At 44.3% G+C, this 22,503-nt stretch overlaps 1 protein-coding gene across 1 annotated transcript in view; it reads right to left on the minus strand.

The window, feature by feature from the left end:
* HNF4A (hepatocyte nuclear factor 4 alpha) overlaps positions 1-16,674 on the minus strand; it is a 62,768-nt gene extending 46,094 nt beyond the window's left edge. Inside the window, exon 1 of the mRNA XM_087445239.1 lies at positions 16,560-16,674. Coding sequence (XP_087301365.1) covers positions 16,560-16,608 — 49 coding nt within the window. The 5' untranslated portion in view covers positions 16,609-16,674. The remainder of the gene's footprint in view (positions 1-16,559) is intronic.
* Positions 16,675-22,503: the final 5,829 nt, after the last annotated feature.

The raw sequence follows: 22,503 nt of genomic DNA on the forward strand, positions 1-22,503 counted from the left end.
ATTCTAAAGAACAGCAATGAGGAGGACATGCTCTACAGTATATAAAGCTACAGATGCACCGTCCAGTATGGTAGCCACTAGCCACGTGTGGCCACTGAGCATTTGAAGTGTGGCTAGTTCAAATGGAGATGTGCTGTAAGCGTAAAACACACATTGAACTTTGAAGACCTAATACGAAGAAAAGAATGAAAAATATCTCAATTATTTTTTATTGATTAGATATTGAAATGATAATATTTTTAGATGTATTGAATTAAATAATATATATTATTAAATAATTTTTACTGTTTCTTTTTTGGACTTTTTAAAAATTAAGCTTTTTATTTCGGTATAATTGTAGATTCACTCACCTGGTTTGTTTTTGCTTTTTAATTGTTTAAATGTGACCACTAGAGATGGTTCAGTGGGACTGAGGAGAGAGCCTAGAAATATATCTATATGTATTTGAAAATGGGAGACAAAAGTGATGGCATTGCATATCGGTCAATAAAGGATGTGTCACTTGGGCCGGCCCCGTGGCTTAGTGGTTAAGTACGGGTGCTCCGCTGATGGCGGCCCGGGTTCGGATCCCGGGTACGCACCGACACACCACTTCTCCGACCATGCTGAGGCTGCGTCCCACATACAGCAACTGGAAGGATGTGCAGCTATGACATACAACTATCTACTGGGGCTTTGGGGGGAAAAATAAATAAATAAATAAATAAATAAATTAAAAAAAGGATGTTTCAGTCAATAGATGGTGCTGGGCCAATTGGTTACCCATATGAAGAAAAGTATAATGGCATGTCTATTTCATGCCACCCACGAAAATCAATTCCTATGAAATAAAGACCTAAACATGAAAAATAAAACTTTAAAACTTACAGAAAATATTTAGCATAATATCTTTATAATCTCAGGGCACTGCAAGATTTTATAGGCAAGATACAAAAAGCGCAAACCATAAAAGAAAAGATTATTAAATTTAATGGCCTTATTTATCATTTAACCGAAATTTAACTACATCACAATTACAAAAGTCTCTACAACAAAGGATGCTCCAGAGAGAGTGAAGAGACAGCTACAGACTGATCAAAGGTATTTTCCACTAATATAACTGAAAAAAGGATTTGCATCAAGAGTAAATAATTCCTTATCAAATAATAGATTAAAAGAGGTAAATAATGCAGTAGAAAAATGGGCAAAGGATATGAACAAACATGGTAGAAGAGGAAATGCACATGCTCACTTGACATTCATCATCTTTCAGAATCAAGTGCTGGTGAGCATGTGGGGCAAGCAGAACCCCTAGACACCACTGATGGAAGTGGTAGTTGGTGGCTAGGAGGGGGCCATTTACCATATCTCATTGAAGTGAAGATGCCCATTGCCTGAGAATCCAGAAACCCCACTCCTATGTGTTATCCGAGAGAAACCCTCACCCGCGGGTGTAAGAATGTTCTTTGCCGCATTGTTTAAAATAGCGAAAAACTGGCAGCAACTCCATTGTCAAAAACCAGAATAGATGTACTTGGGATATTCATACACAGCATTTTAAATGACTGACCTAGTGACACGTCCCTTAGCCCAGGAGGATCCCAAAAGCTGTTATAGGAGTGAATAGGAGGAAGATACTGAAGGATACGTACAACATACCATTTGAATAAATTTTCCAGATATGCAAAATAATATTATATATTGTTTATGTAGCCACATATAGTAAAAGTATAGAAACATGTCTGCTGATGAGAAACGGCAAATGTTGACAGTGGTCACCTCTGAGAAGGGTGGCAGGGCGATGGGATTGGGGAGGGGTACAGGAGAGCTTCGACTCTAAGTGTAATGTTTCATTTCTCATTAAGACAAACAAAAATTGAACCCAAATAGGGTCATGTGGTAGGATTTGACAAAATTGAGTAGTGGGTACATCAGTGTTCACAATATTAGTCTCTATACTTTTCTGCATGTTTGAAATATTTCCTACTTTTAAAAAAAAGGAGAAAGACTGTGAGAAAAATGAAGTTTTCCTTTTTTTTTTTTTTGTGAGGAAGATTGGCCCTGAGCTAACATCTGCCAGTCCTCCTCTTTTTTTGCTGAGGAAGACTGGCCCTGGGCTAACATCCATGCCCATCTTCCTTCACTTTATGTGGGATGCCGCCGCAGCATGGCTAGCCAAGCAGTGCGTTGGTGCGCACCTGTGTCCCAACCGTCCAACCCCAGGCCGGCCAGCAGTGGAGCGCGTGCACTTAACCGCTTGTGCCACCAGGCTGGCCCCTGAACTGTTTTTCTATATACCAGCAACAGACAATTCTGTAATGTAATTTTAAAATCAAACTATTTAAAAAACCTATAGGGGGCCGGCTCTGTGGCTTAGCGGTTGAGTGCGCGCGCTCTGCTACTGGCGGCCCGGGTTCGGATCCCGGGCGCGCACCGACGCACCGCTTGTCCGGCCATGCTGAGGCCGCATCCCACATACAGCAACTAGAAGGATGTGCAACAATGACATACAACTATCTACTGGGGCTTTGGGGAGAAAAAGGGGAAAAAAAAATCTATAAAATGCTTACTTTTTTTAAATCTAGGACTGTAAGCTATAGCATTTCTCTGTTTGGGGGCAGGGAGAGCTTGAATGGGTGCTAATGTTTTTCGAGGGGTTCTGTGATGAACTAACGTGGGCACACTGGCAGCCTCCCCTGGAGTGCCTGAGGTAAGGGTTCTGAGAGGTTCTCTGATAATGGAATTTGCACAGCTTTCTTTAATCCAGCATTTTTCAAACATCTAACAATAGAATCTTTGTCTGAGTGCCCTTGCCTTGGGAAAGGCTGGCCTAGTGACCTCCAAGGTCCCTTCCAATTCTCACCGTCACCATTCTAGTTTTGGCTCTGCTAGCCAAATCACCTTTCCTCTTGGGGCCTCGGTTTATTATGATATTAAATGGGTGTGTGCAGTTTAGACCTGAGATCCCTCACTTGTTTCCAGCTCCAATACCCCATGTGGAAGCCCAGCGTTAGGATCACATTTTCACTTAACTTTTTTCCTCCTCTCTCAAGTAACTTTTTATTATTTAACTAAAGTGTGTTCATGGTAGAATAATAACAAAAATGCACAGAGGCAAAATAAAAAAGAACTAAATTTATTCCACATTCCACTGTGGGCCCTTTTTCAGAAGGTATGATGATAGCTAGCATTTATGGAGTACTTATGTGCAAAGCGCTGTGCTAGTAAAGGTCTATTCTTATCCTCATTTTACAGATGAAGAGACTGAGGGTCAGAGAGGTAAGTCACCTGTTCAGCTTGCGTGGCTCTAACCCAAGTCTTCCTGACTCTGCAACACAAGTTCTCAGCCGCTACCATAAAGGCCTCACCATTCAAAGGGGGTCTTCATCACTGCCGAGATTTCTTTTCCTCCTGGCTCCCATAGTCCTTCAGTATTCTCTCATCTCCCCAGAGAAGCTCCGTAATCTCCTTCAGAAACAAAGTCAGTGCCTCCACCATACAAGGACCAGTGTCCCTCCCTGAAACTCAGTCTACCTTATCTCTAGAAAAACCATGACTTGCCTGGAGAAAGGGGAAAAAATAACCCTCTCCCCACCCCAACTCCACCCCCCAAGTCACTGGATTTGGGGTCAATTAGAAGGGCTAGAGACAGAAGAATGGATGTGTAATTAAGTTTCAAATTGACTATTGTTTTATGTGAATGTCTGATAAAGAAAACACAATGGCTGCCAGATGGGGGCTGGGAGGTGAGATTTCCCAAGTGGAGAATTCTAGAAGATAGGCCTGGAGTTCTGGACCCTGGGTCCTCCTGACAGACAGACAGGCAGGTAGGTAACAAGGGTGGGGACCCCAGAGGTAATTGCGGGGTTGGAAGAAGACCCAGCTAGGGACACAAGCCAAGAGGTTTGGCAAGAACTTTTGTCTATTCAGAATGGGAAATGGAGGCAGGAGTTTGCCTCACTAGCCGTGAACTTGGTCACTGCTGTGGAATCCAAGGGCCTAGAGCAGCCTTGTCAGACAGAAGTATAATGTGAGCCACACGGGTAATTTTAAATGTTCTAGTAGTCACATTAAATAATAGTGAATCTATGAAACAGGAGATTGCTCTCACAAATAACGAGCTTCTCCTTGGTCTTAGCAATCAGGGGTCTCAAACTCAAGTGTCCTCAATGCCCAGAGAGGCATATGGAGCAGATGAGGTGTAAGCAAATTTCACACTTTCCTGTAAGAAAAACAACGCAGCAAACATCATGGTTTATGTTCATTAGTATAACTTTAGTGTAAGGATATTAAGGAATGGTGGGGACTGTGGCAAATTAGAGAAAGCACACCCAGTCTAAATTAGCTCCAGTGGAGTTTTGCCTCATGGGTATGGTGAATCACTATTGCTACAGCTTCCCATTTTTTGAAAGGAAGCTGGAAATTGGGATTTTTAAAGGTTAGTAATCAATTCAAATTTTATTTAAAAACAAAACAAAACTGGGTGGGCTGGATTGCAACCCCTGATCTCCTTTAAACCCTTGTCCGTGTTTTACAGAGGAGGAAACTGAGGTTCAGAGTGGTTAAATATTTTCTCAATCCACAGCAAGGAAAATTGGCTCTTCAGGCCATTTCTGCTCTTCTGCTAATAACCAACACCGATTTTTTCACTATTCTTATTGAGAATTTACTGGGTGCCAGGTTCTGTGCTGAACGTACTGCACCATGAAGGAGATACTGTTTATGATGGCAGATTTAGAGAGAGGAAACCAAGGCTCAGAAAGGTGGAGTAAGTTGCCTGAGATCACACTGTGGGGCTTGAACCTGGATCTGTGTTTGATTACAAGACTCTACGTGCTCTCTCTGGCTCCACTCCCGCCTTACACACCTTGGAGAACCGCAGAGGCCAAGGGTCCTGCTAGTTTTTACCCTGGGGCTACTCCCAAGGGCCTGGGGCTGGGGGGTGGGCAGCATCCTGCACCCCCATACTTGCTTTAACCCGAGCACCTCCACTGTATCGTTCCTGTGAACTGGCTTCCGGGTAAGATTTTGTTTGAAGAAGAATGCCACTGCCTTTGTTTTTTAAGTTTGAAAACCGCTGATTTGCCTATGGTCCCTTGATTCACAGGCGAGGAAACTGAGGCCCAGATCAGAGGTGGCAAGTGCCTGAGGTCCCTCTGCAAGTCAGGACAAGAGCCAGGACCAGAACCGGGTCCTGGGGGCCAGGCCCTGCCTGGGAAGCTGCCCAGTGGGTGTGCCAGGGCCTCCCTCCAGCTCCTCCGGGCTCTGCCCAGGGAAGGACCAACCGCTCTCTCTGTGTCTCCCCACCTGCTCCGCCCTTCCTCACGCCTGTTTGGATAACTCTTTGACCTGTTCCTTCACAAGCTCTCCCTGGGGTGTGGCTGCCTCTGTTGCTTGTCCCGGAGAATCCTGGGCCTCGGCAGTGTGGTGGCCCAGGCTTGGCCGGTCCCACGGCAGACGGTTGTCAAACAGCGGCTGTCTGGGTGGAGGGAAGCCTGTTTACTCAGGGCAGGGCCCAGGCAGAGGCTGCAGCTTCCTCCCCACGCCACTGGCCCATCCAGCTCCTCAGCATACTGACTCAGCTGTCTCCATCTGTATTTGCTCATTCCACAAATATTTGTGGAGCACCTACTGTGTGCCAAGCACTGTGCTACATGCTGAGGATCTACCAGGAACAACATGGCGAGGTTCCCTGCTCTAGTGGACCCCACATTGTAGTGGAGGAGACAGACGATAAACAGATCAACGAATGCACAATTCCAGAGCTGCAGAGGATAACAGCACTGTTAGTGATGGGCGGAGGTAGGGCAGTCTTAGATTTGGGTGGTCAAGGAAGGCTGCTTTGAGTGGGCAGCATTCGAGCTAAGACCCAAACTACGAGAAGAAATCAGTTATGGGAAGAACTGGGAAAACAGTGTTCCTGGCAGACGGAACAGCAAGTACAAAGGCCCTGAGGAAGGAATACGCTTGGCCTGATTGAAAGATAATAAAAAGGCCTGTGTGGCTGCAGTGGAGCAAGCGAAAGGGGGAAAGACAGGAGAGCCAACAGAGGGGCGGACGAGAGTCCATCCCGTGGGTCTTTTAGATCAGGGAAAAGAGCTCAGGTTTTCTTTTCAGTGTGACACAAAGTGATGGGCAGATGTTTAGCAGGGATTTTAAACACGATTGTATCCCGAATTTCTCCTCCAACTTTAGCTCTGCTCTTTCCCTCTATGGCTTTTCTGTCCCAGGACTTTTGTTCTTAGGTACGTTTGAGGGTGATTAAATAGTGTTTAATTATTCCCTTTTCCTTTTCAATTTAAAATTTTTTCAAAGCTGTGTAGATACACAGTAGAAAACATCAAATACTTTTACAGATCTGACAATAAAGAGCAGTAGTCACGGCTCACTCTCTTCTGAACCTGATTCTTCCCACTCAGCGGCGACCACTTATAACTGTTTCAGTGGAGTGGTTTTCGCCGCCTGGTGTTTTCCTCTGTATTTCTAAATATCATGGTTGTACTGCTGCTTCTTGAGTTTTCAGTGTTAGCTGTTATGTGTTAACTTGCTAATAGGAAAGATCCTTTTTAACTCTCTCCCCATTTGGAGATAGTCAATGTTTTCATTTGCATAAGCACGTTACCCTTATTACTATTACTCACAGCTGCTGCAGTCTGTATATGACCCAAGGCCTTTCCGTGCATTATCTCAATTAGTCTTCACAGTAACTCCATACGGTAAGTGTTGATCAGCATAACAATAATACTAACACTTTACATCCAGTGTGACTATTTGCAGTTTGTAGAAGACCCTTGCACCCATCCCCTGGATCTGCAGAGCGATCCCGAGAGGTAAGCAGAACTGGCATTATTAACCCCATTTTCAGAAAAGGACATGGAGCCCGGTATGACAAAGAAAATTCTACCTGTCACAGTGGGGTGCAGTGGTGAAAATAAAATCCATCTTCCAGCCGAGATGGAAGGAGCCGGGGTCCCTGTGTGAAGGAGATTCATGTGAAGGAGATTAACTCTTCTAGCTTACATTTTTGGTTTGTTTGCTGCATCAGCTAGTGTTGCATCAGCTCTGCCTCTCGTAGGCTGTGGTTTTGGGTAAATTATTTAACCTCTCTGAGCCTTTGTTACCTCTTCTGAGAAATGAATGTGATGACAGTACCTACCTCAATGGTCAGCTGTGAGGATTAAAAGAACTAATTTTTAATAAAGTGTTTAGAACAGTGCCTGGCCCATAGTAAGTATTATATAAGTGATCAAATAAACCAGAGCTAGGAAATGAATGAGCCAGGACTCAGATCTAGGCCTTCTGATGCCAATTTCAGTGTCTGGCCCCAAAGCCCCAGACATTTGTATTCCTCTTTACAATTTTTACCATATCTATCTGTACTTTCATTTACCTGTTATTATTTACTTGATATTTTTCTTTGCTTTGAAGAATATATTAATTTATTAAAGGATATTTTATATTACTGCTTTAATATGCTAGTTATAAATTTTTCTAACACACAGTAAAATAAATTCAATAAAATTTAAAAGTGTTTGTCCATGTACAATCTAAATCAGCCCCTGTACCCTGTGGGTACATCTAAGGAAAAGTATGCTGTTTTTAGATCTATAAAGAACCCTTGGGAACATTCTATCCAGTGGCTTTTAATTTTTGATCGTGACCCTCAGTAAGAAACACATTTTACATCCCATACTTTATACACAGTAGCAATAAAGGGTGGCAGTCAAAACATAGACTCTGGGGCCAGACTGCCTGGGTTGTAACCTCAGCATTCCCTTGTAGTGCCCATGTCACTTTTGCTGAGTGACTCAACCTCTCTGTGCCTCCATTTCCTCATCTATAAAATGAGAATGACAATAATAGCACCTCCTCACAGGATCACTGTGAAGACAAGGCGTTAACATGTGTAAAGCCCTAGCAAGTGCTCTATAAATATTTGCTATATTCACAACTCCCCCCACACACATCCATAAACATACAGAAATGGAACAGAAATTTCACACATACAAACTTAACTCTTCATGAGATGCACTAGGATGTTTTCTATTCTATTTTACTTCATTAAAAAAATATGTGGTCATCTTTGTGAAATTTCATTAATCGATTTGTGATTTGTAATTCATGTTCTTTTCTATATGAACACTATATTCAATAAAAATATTTTAAAAAATAGAACATTTTTATTCGAAGAAAAAGCAAGAAATGACAATGAAAGAAATCAGTTGATTATGTGAACAGCAAATGTGCTAGAATTATTTTGTCCAGCATCACGAGGCTATGGGGTGTTGTACATTAACAGATTTGGGGTCGCTAACACCTTGGACACTGCCAATCTATAATTTCCAATGAAGGCTGTTGAACTGCACTCTAGAAATAATATATCTGCTTAAAACCAAAAATATGTGCTTCAAAGGCTTTTTAAAAATAATATTCAATATATTACAGCAAGAGTCAGCAAACTACAACCTCTGCCTGTTTTTGTAAATAAAGTTTTATTGAAACACAGCCCACACTTATTCATATATTTATTGTCTATGGCTGCTTTTGTGCTACAAGAGCAGAGCTGAGTAGTTGCCACAGATCCCATCTGGCCTACAAAGCCTAAAATATTTACTGTCTGGCCTTTTACAGAAAAAGTTTGCCAAGCCCTGTATTAAAGTTACAATTCAAAACCCTTAAGCTTAAATTAAATCTTTTTGTGTGTGTGTGTGAGGAGGACCAGCCCTGAGCTAACATCTGATGCCAATCCCCCTCTTTTTGCTGAGGCAGATTGGCCCTGGGCTAACATCCGTGCCCATCTTCCTGCACTTTATATGGGACGCCGCCACAGCATGGCTTGACAAGCAGAGCGTCGGTGAGTGCCCGGGTTCCAAACCTGCGAACCCCGGGCCGCTGAAGCGGAGCACACGCACTTAACCGCTATGCCACTGGGCTGGACCCTTAAATTAAATCTTATTCTGTTTATATCTTATTTTATTCTATTCATAAGTGTAGCAAATTTTAACAATTGCACTTTACCTTGAAAAATTTCAAACCTACTAAAGTTGAAAGAATAGTACAGTGAGCAGTGACACATCCTTCACCTAGATTCACCAATTGGTAACATTCTGTCACATTTGCTTTATCACTATGTATCTATCTGCACTTTTTAATTAAAATATGTGATGTAAAAAATTCTATATTCATATTTGCTATGCATATTGACTTCGTGTGTGTCTATGTGTGAGCACATGACCCCACGGCAGAGGTGGTCAACTGTGTAGTGACAAATCCATGCTTCCCCTTCCATAGTTTAGAATTATTTCTGGAAAACAGCTGCCTCACTAGGGACCACATATCCCAGACTCCTTTGCATTTGGCCAAGGCCACGTGACTAGTTCTCACCAGTGGAATGTGAGTAGAAATGACGAATGTCACTCTGGGCCAGGAACACTTCTGGGGTCCCTGGATGACTATGTGACAGAGGTAAATAAACTTCTAACTTACATTTTGAGCTTGTTTGTTACATTAGCTAGTATTGCCCTAACTAATACAACCCAATAAAGTGTGTGACCCATTAATGGGTCAAGATTGCAGTTTGAAACACGCTGGTCTGGTCCTCTGCTTCTCCAAACATTTTTGAACCGTGGAGTCCTTTCAGTAAGTGTTTCTTTCAAAAGTCAAAATGGAGCTTCTCTGGTTGAACCAGAGGTTGTGGGGTGGGGGAGGCTAAGAGCCTGGTCTATCTGAACACCCCCATTGGCCTCAAAGTGAACCCTGGGGCATCTTTCCTGACTCCTAGGGCTCCCCTGAATATTGTGTGATGGCCACTGAGCCAGGGACATGCCTCCATTTCTCAGAAGAGGAGGCAGAGAGCCAGCTGGAGAAGGACTTGAGTGAGTCACAATAGCCGCCCAGGGCCAGAGCCTTTTCCCAGGTCTGTGGCCAGGGCAGGTCTCTTCCTTTTATTTCCATGCCTCCCATTTGCTCCAGCCAGGCCCAGACTCTTGAACCAGGCCCCAGAGAACAGACCCCAGGGATCAGAGGGCTTCTGAAGGCTTGGAACGAAGCTTTGTCCTGACTCTCCAGCCAGACAGTTGCAGCCTGGAACAACCACTTACATATCCTTCATTCATTTCTGTTTGTTCTGCAACAGCTACAAAATGCCTAGCACATACTTAGCATTCAGTCCCTTTCACATAGTAGGTGCACACTCTACAGGTACAATAATAATAATAGTTAAAATTGAGGTATAATACAGCAATAGTTAAAATTTACATAGCACTTTCTATGTGCCAGATGCTCAGCACTTTAGAGATATTAACCTCATTTAATTGTCACAACCATATGAGGTAGATGCTATTATTATCACCCCATTTGACAGATGAAAAAACTGAGGCACAGAAAATTAAGTAATTTACACAGCTAGTAGGTGGCAGTTTGAGCCCAGGCAGTCTGACTCTTGAGTCTAAGCTTCTAACCACAAAATTATACAGCCCCTCAGATGCTATAATAAGGGGTAACAAGTGTAGCTAAAAAAATGAAGGGTTGGTGTCCGACAGACTAGATTTTAATCACGCATTTGCTGTGTGATGCAGGGCAACTTACACAACAACTCTGAATCTCAATTTCCCTGTTTATAAAATGGGCATAATACTTCCCACCTGGACGCGTTATTGCAAGGACTAAAAGGGAGAAAACACATAAAGTAGTCAGCATCCTGCCCATTACATAGAAGGGGCTTAAAGGGAAACAAATTTCTTTCCTCTTCACAGGCCCACCCTCATGCTAGAGGCAGTGAGTCAGAAAAAATGGAAGGCACAGTTCCTGCACTTCAGCATCTCATAATCTTCTTAGGAATAAAATAAATCCTTCATGAAACAATCAGAAAAGTCCTAAGATACTTTTAATAAAAGATGGAATTAATTGCAGCGAAATGTAAGTAAAAGCAGTGCATTTTATGGCGAGGCTCTGGGCCTTTGCATATGCTGTTGCCCCTCCCTCTCTTCTCCTGGCTGACTCCTGCTAAACCTTCAGGTTTCAGCTTAGATATCAGTCCACTCCTCCAGGATCAAGAGGTCCCTGACCCCTTCCCCTCCTCCTAAGTCCCTTTTTGTTCCCATAGTGCCCTATCTGGCCATATCATGGCTCTCTGTCTTTGATTATTGCTAGTTTGTCCGTCTTCCCCACCAGATTGGGTGCTCTCCAAGATCTGAAGCCAAGTTTTATTCTCCTACAATCCCCCAGTGCCTAGTGAATGCCTTGCATACCATAAGCCCCCAGTGGTCGTTTGTTGAAGAAATGAACAAGCTAACAATGAATTCGTGAATGCGGGAGACTTCTGGGCAGAGACAGCATGCAATCTGGGTATCCACCTCCTCCTTTTATAAAACGGGACAAGACAAGTCAATGGTTTCTGTACTCCAGCTAACCTGGATACCCAAAATCACAAAAGGAACTTAATAAAAAAATAAAAGATTCTTGGAACGGATCTCAGGAGATTCTGAGTCACCAGGTCTGGGGTGGAGCCCCAAAATATGTCAAGTTAAGAAAGTTTCCCATATGCAGCCAGGTTTGTGAAGCATTGAACCACAGGGGCTAAAATCAAATTAAGGTGGGATGGGAAGAGGGTGTGGACAGAGGAGAAAGGGGAAAGGGGTCGGGGAGACTATATTTTGGAAATGAAGGATGGGAACAGCCATGCCTGATATCCAACACAGTCCCATAGCTGGCCAGCATCTGAGGTCCTACCCAACTTTGGGCCCATCAACCCTTCAGGGAGACAAAGCATTTCATGATACCTTTTCTCCTTCATTAACTCGTGGAATCCTCACAGCAGCCAAGGTTTATTTGATGGATGAAAACGTTGGGGATTAGAGAGCTGAAGCCTAGTGTCCACCATCGTGCAGCTTTAAGTGGGAGAGCCACTTAACCAAACTGCCTCTGACAACAGCCTCTGAGCAGGCCTGAGGCTGATGCCATTGGTCAAAGGAACTAGGCCTATGTACCCAGGAGAAATCAGGCTTATCTGTCACTTAGCAACAGATATACTACCCTGATGGAGGATTGTCGACCAGTGGCCGAATCACCCCCTGCCTCCTTACTTGTCCTGTCCTGAGCACCTGCAGGTACTGCTATCTCAGCCCAGCCCAACCTACCTCATCCATCCATCCATCCATCCATCCATCCATCCATCCATCCATCCATTCATCCATCCATCCATCCATCCATCCATCCATCCATCCATCCATCTTTTCATCCATCCATTCATCCATCCATACACCCACCCATCTATCCATGTACTTATTCTTCCACTTATCACATCCATTCACATATCTCTCCATCCATTCCATCCACCTATTTATCCATCCATCCACCATACCCACCCATATACCCATCATATCTATTCATTAATCCATCCACTCATCTATCCACCTACCCATCTTCCCAGTTACTCATTCATCCATTTGTTCCATCAATCCATCTAGCTCACCATCCATTCCCATCCATCCATCCATCCATCCATCCACCCACCAACCCATCACAACCATTCATCAAACCACCTACCTATCCACTCACCCAGATATCCATTCATTTTTTCATCCATCCATCTTCCCATTTATTCATTCATTAAATAAACCTCCATCAAAGTCTACATGGGGCCAGACCCTGTGATAGCCTGGAGTATAACAAGAAGAATCAGACAAATACAGACCTTGCCCTCAAGGAGATTTGTGATGCTTACAAAAATGACAAACTCCCAAAGGGCCAAAAGAAATAATCAAGGGAAGCTTGTTGAAAGAAAAATAAGGGTAGGAAAATAACAAAGCCAGGAGTCGGGTTAGCACACAGACATGCACACCATAACATCTTATCCTCACGGTTGCTAAGGGCAGCCCCAAATTTGGCACTGAGCTAGATCCTGGAACCCAAAGCAAATACTACTGCACGAGAGTCACAGCACACTCAACTGTAGCAGACGTGACCCAGCAGCTATTCCTGCATCTTTATAACACAGTATGTTATATGTGCCCAGGGCACCTGTGGAAATGTCTGGAGACATTTTTGGTTGGCACAGCTGAGAGGAAGTATGCTGCCGGCATCCAGTGAGTCAAAGCCAGAAAAGCTGTTCAACATCCTACAATGCACAGGACAGTCGCCTTACAACAGAGAGTTATCCAAGGAAAGTGTCATTAGCGCCGAAGTTGAGAAACCCCTTATAAGAGAACCCCAATTTTGTTCGGAGGAGCATTGCACCAGACCCTAAGAAAAGAACATCGTTGGCCTAAGCCAGTCTTGCTTTTCCGTTTCTTTCCACCAGATACTTGACCTCCCAGCTTTCCTTGAACTGAGGAAGTCTGCCAGCAGGTTTCTGGGAAAATTTTGCTTTTTGATAAAAGAAACAAGTGCTTCGAGGAAAACCCCTTCTAGCTTCAGACACTCAAGTGCAGACAAGATGTCTGATGCTGTCTATAATGGGACAGATCAAAAACCAAAGGCCGACACAGTGAGGCCGCCAGAGGAAGGAAGGGAAGAGCGTGGATCTGGCTGACCTTGCTCGCCATTGTCACGGGACTGTTTCTTAAAACCTCCCTCAATTCATTCATCCAACAAATGCTCATTGAGCATTTATTCTGTGCCAGTCACCGTGTGAGATGTGCGAGGCTGAAAAAACCATTGAAGTCCCTGACCTCGTGGAATTTATAGTCTGGTGGGGGAGACAGACACCACAAGGCACATATGATTTGATCAGAGTAAACTATTTGATGAGAATTGCAAAGCAGAATCCAGGGTGCCACGAATGCATTGCAAGTCCAGGAAAGGGTAAGTTCACCCAGTATCACAACACCAAAGATCAGCTCATTAAAGACTGTCCTACCAAGGTTCAAGTACATGAGACAGCTGCTGGGATGTATTTTGTGCTAACTCTGTGTCAGGCACTATTCTAAGCACTTGTGTAATAATTCATGTGGTCCTAACCACAACCTTGCCCTCCATCACCTCTCCTGAGGCTCTGCTATGTACATGTTCCCTACCCAGCAACTTACCTCTGCGATTGCAACCTTAGGAGATTCATTGTTATCCCCCTTAGAGACCCCCAGGAGAAAGGGTTTTCCTCAAAGCACTTCTTTCTTCGATTGGAAAGTGTATCTTTTTCAGAGCCTCCCAACAGACCTCCCTAGTTCATTTTACAGATGAAATATCTGAGGCTCAGAGAAGAATAGGCCACAGAGCTAAAAAAAAAAAAAAAAAAAAAAGGGCAGATCCAGGATTCTAACCTAGATTTATTTTATCCAAAAAGCAGGGTCTTTTAGCCACTATCTCTCTCTCACACACACACACATGCACACACACACCAGCGGATGCCCCACTCTCCCAGGATAACAGTGTGCTTTTTTGTTGATGCACGCTGCGAATCTGGCCGTGGCAGCCCTGCTTTCTCTGCCCAGCCATATCTGCAGCTTAGCCAAGGCGGGGGGTGGGGGTTAGCACAGATGGACTGTGTCTGGTCTGGAGTCAGATGATTTTTTTTTTAACAATCCTGAACTTAAGTTTTCTTTTCCATCCTTGGAGATAATAATGTTATTTATCGTGACAACTATTGTGGGAATTAAATGAAGTAATAGGCATAGAACATCCATTCATCCAGTCATCCATCCAACCATCTATCCATCATCCATCCATCCATCCATCATCCATCCATCCAACCATCCATCCATCCATCCAACCATCATCTATCCATCCATCCATCCATCCAAAAATTGTTGAATACTTGCTATATGATGAGCACTGCATAGAGGCTGGGATGAAGGAATGTGAGAGGACATCCTACAAAGTGGGTAGACCTAGGATACAGTGAAAGGCTGTCTGGTTATATTATTATAATAATATTATCCTTTGGGAGGAGCTCTATGTGGTCTTCTGTTCACTCCAGCTTAGGCTTATGGCCTGGGGCTTTCCTTCCCCAGAAGCTGACTGTGTGACCCCTTTGAGAAACAATGAGTCCTTCTCTGGCCACAGGGTTAACCAAGTCTTACAATTGTGTTTTAACCTTGGAAGAAGCACCTAAGGCATGCCCAGCCCTTTAGCTGTGCTATCGCCTCTAATCACACCACCCTCTGTGAGATAGGTCCTGTTGTTCTCTCTATTTTACAGATGAGGAAATAGATTCAGAGAGGGGAAGTGACTTGCTCAAGGTTGCACAGCTCAAGTGAGAGATGAGTCTCCAGGCTGTTTTTGGTTCTTCAGCCTCTGCTATTTCCACTGCATCACATACTCTTGCTTGATGGTGGGTCAAAGAACGAAGATCTCCTGGACCAGTGAGGAGACCAGTCCCTGATTCCTTGAGGCAATCTGTCCTCAGCTAATGATGATATTAAGTAATGTTTATTGAGTCCTTAAACTGTGCATGGTGCCAAGGGCTTACACCCTTGCTTTCCTTTAGTCCTCTGAGAAGACCCTGAGACACTCTATCTGCCTTCAGAGAGAAGGCAACTGAGACACAGAAATGTTGAGCAATTTGTCTCAAGTCACAGAACCAGAACGGAGATCTACTGGATTCCAGAAGCAAGATCTGTGCATGTGTGTGATTTAAATTAGTCTATAAAATATACCTAATTTTTAAAAATCCAAAATGTGCAAAAAAAGTAAAACATTCTTTTGAACCTTCCCCTTCAGAACCAAAACTCTGTTGCCAGTTTCTTTGTGTCCTTCCACTAATTTTCTATGCAAACACAAATGTGTGTGTACATACGTATGCGTATATCCATTTTGTTATCAGATTATAAGATGCTATACACCCTTCTTCAGCTTACTTTTTTCACTTAATGTAACTTAGAAGTCTTTCCCTATCTGCACACAGATCTGCATTTTCTTCTTTCAACAATAGGATAGCATTCCATCCTAAAGATGCATCATGCTTTATTCACCCATCTTCTACCGTGGGACATTTGGGTTACTTCCAATTTTGGAGTCACCCCGAGCAGTAGAGCCGAGCCCTTCACCATCAGTAACGCACTCATCTCTAGCCTTGCGTCTAAGTTTCGCACTTCTAGCACGAGGTCATTCTCATTTTCTAACGCCCCGCACCCTGCGTTGCTCTATACGGCTTCCCCTTGCTGAATTGCCCAGAGCTAATGGCCCTCATCAGAGGGGCCGGCCAGCTCTGCCCTGGTTCCCATCCCACGTAGACCATGAGCCACTTCAATCCTAGGCCCAGCAAGGCTCTCTGTGGGCGTCAGCTTGGCCCCGCGGCAAAGTGGGGATGATGCTTCCAGCCCCATCTTCTGTGGAATTTTGGAAAGACCCCTGGGATGCATTTCCAGGAAAGTGGTCTCTCTAGGCAGGCAAAATAAGCCAAGTCCCCGCAGGGGACTCCTGCGGCCCCTCCCAGCACTTTCCACACCAGATTCGCCATGCCTGTTTGGGAGCTTAGAGAAGCAAATCCCATGCCTCCCCTGGGATTCCCGCCATTCTAGAGGAGCCCTCAGAGGGCCTTTGGACCCCTTGGAAAAAATACAAGGGTGCCCCAGGGTCTCCCAAACTTTCGTGGTCCCACCCTGTCCAGTCCCGCCCCAGCCTTAACCACTGGCCCCACTCACCATAGGGACTTTCCACTGGAGCGCTGAGGGGCGCGTTCATACTGACCATGGCCGAGCCCGCCCAGCCGGAGACCCGGGGGCATGGAGGAGCCGGGGCCCCACACACAGTGGCAGCAAGAGCCAGTCCACCAGGAAGGCAGTGAGTGCAGCCAGCTGCCACCGCCCGGTTATCTTATTGATTCTTCTAATCACCCAAGGTGGGTGGATACGTTAAAGAGTAACCAGTCACTTAGGGAACCTGTGGCTGGGGACTGTCACTGTTGCCATGGCAACGGCGACCTGGCCAGACTCGAGGTCCACTTGGGCCCCAGTCCTGTACTCTGGGGTTGGGGGCACCTGGAGCCAGATGTAGGGGACACCGCTCCCCTTCTCCACTTGAGGGAAGGGACTGACCAGGAGGGGATGGGGAGGTAAGAGTCCAACCTGGGTTGGGTTTTATGGCTCCAAACAATGGGTGTGGCACAAGGCAGGAGGGAGTGGTAGAGGAGAAAAGGAGGAGGGTGGAGGATTGTATTTATTGAGCGCCTACTGGATGCTGGAAGTTGCATACAGGCATTGCCATGCTTGAGTTAAACCTTGAGATGAGGAAATTGAGGCACAGAGGGAAGTCGCTCACATGGAGTCTCACAGCTGGTGCATAGAGGAGTTGGAATTGCAAACTGTGATCTCCCCTTCACCTAACATATATTTATTGAGCACCTACTATATACCATGCCCTGTGCTAGGCTCCAGTGATATAGAAAGGAGCAAAGTAGACATCATCCCTGCATCCATGGAACTTGTGGGCTAATGGAGGACTAATGGACGTTAATCAGATAATCATTCAAAGATATGATTACAAACTAGTGAGTGCTAGGAGGGATGGAGAAACACAGGTCTGACTCCCGGCCCATGGGCCAAAGGCACTTTGCCTGCTCCTTCCACTGGTCCATTGGTCCTCTTCCCCATTCAAAATGCAAGCTACTACTGACATCTGCATCCTGGTCTCTGGATGCAGAGCCATCCTGAGTTTTAACAGTCTTACATACTAGACACCTGCCGCCTGCCTTTTGGGGAACGGTCCCATTTCTTTTGTCCCAGTGTTGGGTCTCATGGCCTGATTTGGGATTCTGAAACCAACGTCTCCATCACATTAGAGAGAGCTCAAATGAGAAGCAGTAAAACATGGGAATCAGAAGAATCAGAGAACCCCAGCTCCACCATTTTCTTGGCGTATGGTTTTGGTAAATTATGTCATTTCCCTGTAGTAACACCTACCTCACACATGGCTCCACTTCTAAAAAAGCTAATCGATATATTCCTCTCTGTCCACAGTCTCTTTTTTCCAGTGTGCTTGCTCAGCCACATCAAGGGGACCTCTTGTCCCCTGTTGATGGGCAATGGGTTTGTTTCCAGTCCTCTCTTCCTTCTATTTTCTCCCTACCTGTTGCACCTTCCTGTCTTCCTTTTCCTCCTGCCCATTTAAAGCTCACAATCTGGGGCCGGCCCGGTGGCGCAAGCGGTTAAGTGTGTGCGCTCCACTGTGGCAGCCCGGGGTTCACCAGTTCGGATCCCAGGCGCGCACCAACGCACCGCTTGTCAGGCCATGCTGCGGCGGCGTCCCATATAAAGTGGAGGAAGATGGGCATGGATGTTAGCCCAGGGCCTGTCTTCCTCAGCCAAGAGAGGAGGATTGGCAGATGTTAGCACAGGGCTGATCTCCTCACAAAAATAAATAAATAAATAAATAAATAAATAAAGCTCACAATCTATTATCTTAGTTTGTCTCTTGCTTCTCTCTCAGTTCCTTTCCTTCTAACCACCTGACAAAAGCCCAAGCCTGGATGAACCTAAGTATCTTGCTTTCTTCCTGCCTCCGTGCCGGCAGCCAATCACTGCTGGAAAAATAAATGACTTAGAGGGAGAGATGGGGCCACTGTAGATTCAGGATCACCGACTTTGATGGATCCTTCCACACTGCCAGAACTTCGACCCTGTTTCTCTTCTCTTTGCTCTTCTATTCTCTACCTCTATTTCAAATCTTTTCTCCCCTCAGAACTTTTCCATTCTCATCCTCAGCAGGGGGAGGCTTTGCCTTCTTCACAGAGAAAATACAAGCCTTACACCTGAACCTGCCTCACCCCCCACCATACAAACTCACCTGCATTTGCACTTTGCTCTCCCCTCCTTCCATCCAGATCCACCTGGGTCTGCATTCTACCTCTTCCCGCTGCTCAGGATCCCCACGTGACCACACCTGATTTCTCCCATATATTCAACCTCTCCCTCTTTAGACTTTTAAAATCAACTTTATTGAGGTATAATTTACATATAATAAAATGTACCCTTTTCAAGCGTACAGTTTTATGAGTTTTGACAAATGTATACACCCATGTAACGACACCCTTCATCAAGGTACAGAACATTTCCATAGCCCCCAAAAGTTCCCTTTATTCCTCTGTCATCAATCCCCCCAGCACTTCCCATTCCAGGTGACTACTGATCTGCTTTCCATTGCTCTAGATTAGATTTGTCTTTTCTAGAATGTCAAATAAATAGAATCAGACAGCATTTACTCTTTTGTGCCTGGCTCCCTTTCTCAGCGTGTTTGTGAGATTCATCTGTATCCACGTCCTTTTTTCTTGCTAAGTAGTATTCCATTGAATGGATATACTGCAATTTGTTCACCCACTCACCTAGTGATGGACATTTGGGATGGCTCCAGTTGGGAGCAATTATGAATTAAGCAGCTATGTATATTCATGGACAAGTCTTCATGTAGACGTCTGTTTTCATTTCTCTTTGTTAAATTTCTAGGAAAGGAATTTCTGGTTGATATGGTATATATATGTTTAACTCATAAGAATCTCCCAAACTGTAGTCCAAAGTGGTCATGCCATTTTGCCTTCCTACCAACAGGGTAAGAAATCTCCTATTTGCTCCACATCCTCATCACTGCTGTTGTCAGTCTTTCTAACTGTAACTGTGTGATGTGATCTTTCCTTTTGCTTTTGTTTGTTTTAAACTAGTTCTGTAAATGAACAAAGTAATGCACACACGTGTTAAAAATGACAATTGTACAAACAGCATGTAATGAAATACAAGCCTTCCTTCTAGTTTAGTTTCCACATCTCACTCTATTGAAATTTTGAACAAATTCTTGTATATATTTCCAGAAATTATATACATACTGCTATCAACTGAATCGTGTCCTCCCAAAATTCGTATGTTGAAACCCTAACTCTCCAATGTGACTGTATTTGAAGATAGGGCCTTTACAGAAGTAATTAAGGTTAAATGAGGTCATAATAGTGGAGTCCTGATCTGATAGGATTAATGTCCTTATAAGAAGAGACATGAGAAAGCTCACTCACTCTCTCTCTGCCATATGAGGTCACAGTAAGAAGGCAGCTGTCTGCAATCCAGGACAAGAGCCCTCACCAGAACCCAACTACGCTGGCACCCTAATCTCAGACTTCAAGCCTCCAGAACTGTGAAAAAATGATTTTCTTTTGTTTAAGCCACCCGACTTACATTATTTTGTTATGGCAGCCAAATGTGACTAATATACACACAAAAATGTAAATGCATATAAATACATGGAAACATATCTCTATATATTTTTGGGAACACATTAAACACTCTTCTGCTGCTCTTTTCTCCTTAGTATCCAAAGGCCAGCTCCGTACCAGCATACCTACCTTGTTGTCTCAAGTAGCTACGTCACGTTCATTGTGTGAAGGTCCCATAAGTGATTTTATTAGTGTCCTATTGCTGGACAGTTAGGTGGTTTCCAGGTTTTGCCGCTACAAACAGTGAACATCTTTGTACACGTGTCTTGACCCACATGCAGGGAGTAGCACAAATTTCTAGAAACAGAATCTTATCAACATTTAAATATGTTATAATATCTCTTTTATTAAAAAAAAAAAGAGCTCCCTCAAGAGCTTCCTTCCCCGTCTCAGCTAACTACATTACCTCCTTCCTCCCTCTTGTTGCTGAACTTTTAAAACAGCTGTCTACACTACCTGTCTCTATTTTTCCCCTCTCCTACCTATCACACTACCTCCTTCAATCTGGCTTCTGTCTTCCTCCCCACCACACACCACTGAGTCTTCACTGGCGAGTTAGAATGACTCGGTGCCTAAACATTCAATTGACGTTTTACTAGATCCTCAACGGCATTTGACAGTTGACCCCTCTTCCTTTAAATGACCTCTTCCCTTAGCATCCATACTATTATAGTCTTCTGGTTTTCTTCCTTCTTGACTGTTCCTTTCTTTTCTGTCTCTTGACAGTTCAGCTTCCTCACCTGTCCTTAAATATTAGAGTTACTTGGAGCTCAGTTCTAGATTTACCTCTTTTTCACTCTGTTATCTCTCTTCTCATTCATTACCGTGGCTTCAAGGGCCATCCATATACCTGTGATTCCCAATTGTGTATCTCCAACCTAAATTTCTCCTCTGGAGTCCAGATTCATGTATCCAACTGCCTCCTAGCTCTCCCCACTTACATGTTTCACAGACAACTCAAATATAACACGCCCCTAATTGCACTCCTGCTCTTGGCTTCCCTCAACCTTCCTTCCCCTGTGCCCCCCATCTTGATAAAATGCACCCTCATCTACTCCATTTCCTTCACACCCACGCCTAACCAAAGTAATCAAAGTCCCCTTGAATTCCACGTCCTAAACATCTCAAAAATGTATCCACTTCTCTCTGTTTCCAGTGCCACCATCTTGGTTCAAGCCATCCTTCATTTCTCACCTGGATTACTGAATTAGCCTTTTTCCCCAAATCTCAGCATCCACTCTGGCCCTGTCAAATCTATTCCCCATGAACGCAGCCAGACTATCTTTTCAGGTGTAAATCTGACACGGTGTTCCACTATCAGACTCTGGTGGTGCCTCACCATTGGCCTCGAGTGACGCTCCAAGAGTGTTTATGATTTGGGCCCTGCCTCCCTTGCCAGGGTCATCTCACTCCCTTTCCCCCCACACCCAGCAGGTCTTCTCTTAGTCTCTGCTATTTCCATGTACTCTCTCTCCCAGCTTTCCACCCACATTGTCACCACTGCCTCAGATCCTGACTAGCTTCTCCTCTTCATCAAAAAACCTCTCTCTGCAGGAAGACCCAGGTGACTACCCATTCTAGTTTAGACTGCGCTCTTGTAATTCCCTGTTCTTCTCCAGGTGGCACTTACTTCCACTATAATATAGTATTTGTATTCATCTTCTGTTTAATGCCTGACTGTCCCACTAGAATTATAAGCTTCAGGAATACAGGAATATTATAGATCTCAAGGGTTGACAAACGTTTTCTGTAAAAGGCCAGATAGTTAATATTTTAGGCTCTATGAGACATATATTCTCTTGCAACTACTCATCTGTGCTGTGGAAGCATGAAAGTAGCCATGGACGATACATAAACAAATGAGCATGGCTGTGTTCCAATAAAACTTTATTTAAAAAAACAGGCAGTGGGCCCGATTTGGCTTGTGTGCCATAGTTTGCCCACCCTGATCTATACATTAATGACTGTGCTCAGAGCTGACAGTTTTATGGTACTTACTATGTGCCAGACACTGTTCTAAGTGCTTTGCAAGTATTCATTCATTTACTGTTTTGAACGACCTCCTGAGGCAGATGCTATTAGCGTCCTCATCTGCAGACGAGTCTGAGAGCTCACAGTGACTTACCCAAGCGCAACCAGCCACGAAGTTAAATTCGCACTTAGTCTGGCTCCAGGGTCCATGCTCCTAACCTTCTTTGTTGTTGAACGTATGAGCGAATGAGTGATCAAATGAGACTGGCTTATGAAAACCTTCAAAAAGTGTAAAACACTACAGAGGTTTGAAAGTTGTTACAGATTTCTTGTGGCAAAAGGTCCCTTTCAGTTGGGGATACTGCGTGCAACCCCCTCCACCCAGAGCCCTCACCCCCAGGTCTGCAGCGTCCAGGCATGGC

This window comes from Ceratotherium simum, chromosome 21 (genome assembly GCF_057802395.1).
Source record: "Ceratotherium simum simum isolate JZ-2026a chromosome 21, ASM5780239v1, whole genome shotgun sequence".
NCBI classification, from domain to species: Eukaryota; Metazoa; Chordata; class Mammalia; order Perissodactyla; family Rhinocerotidae; genus Ceratotherium; species Ceratotherium simum.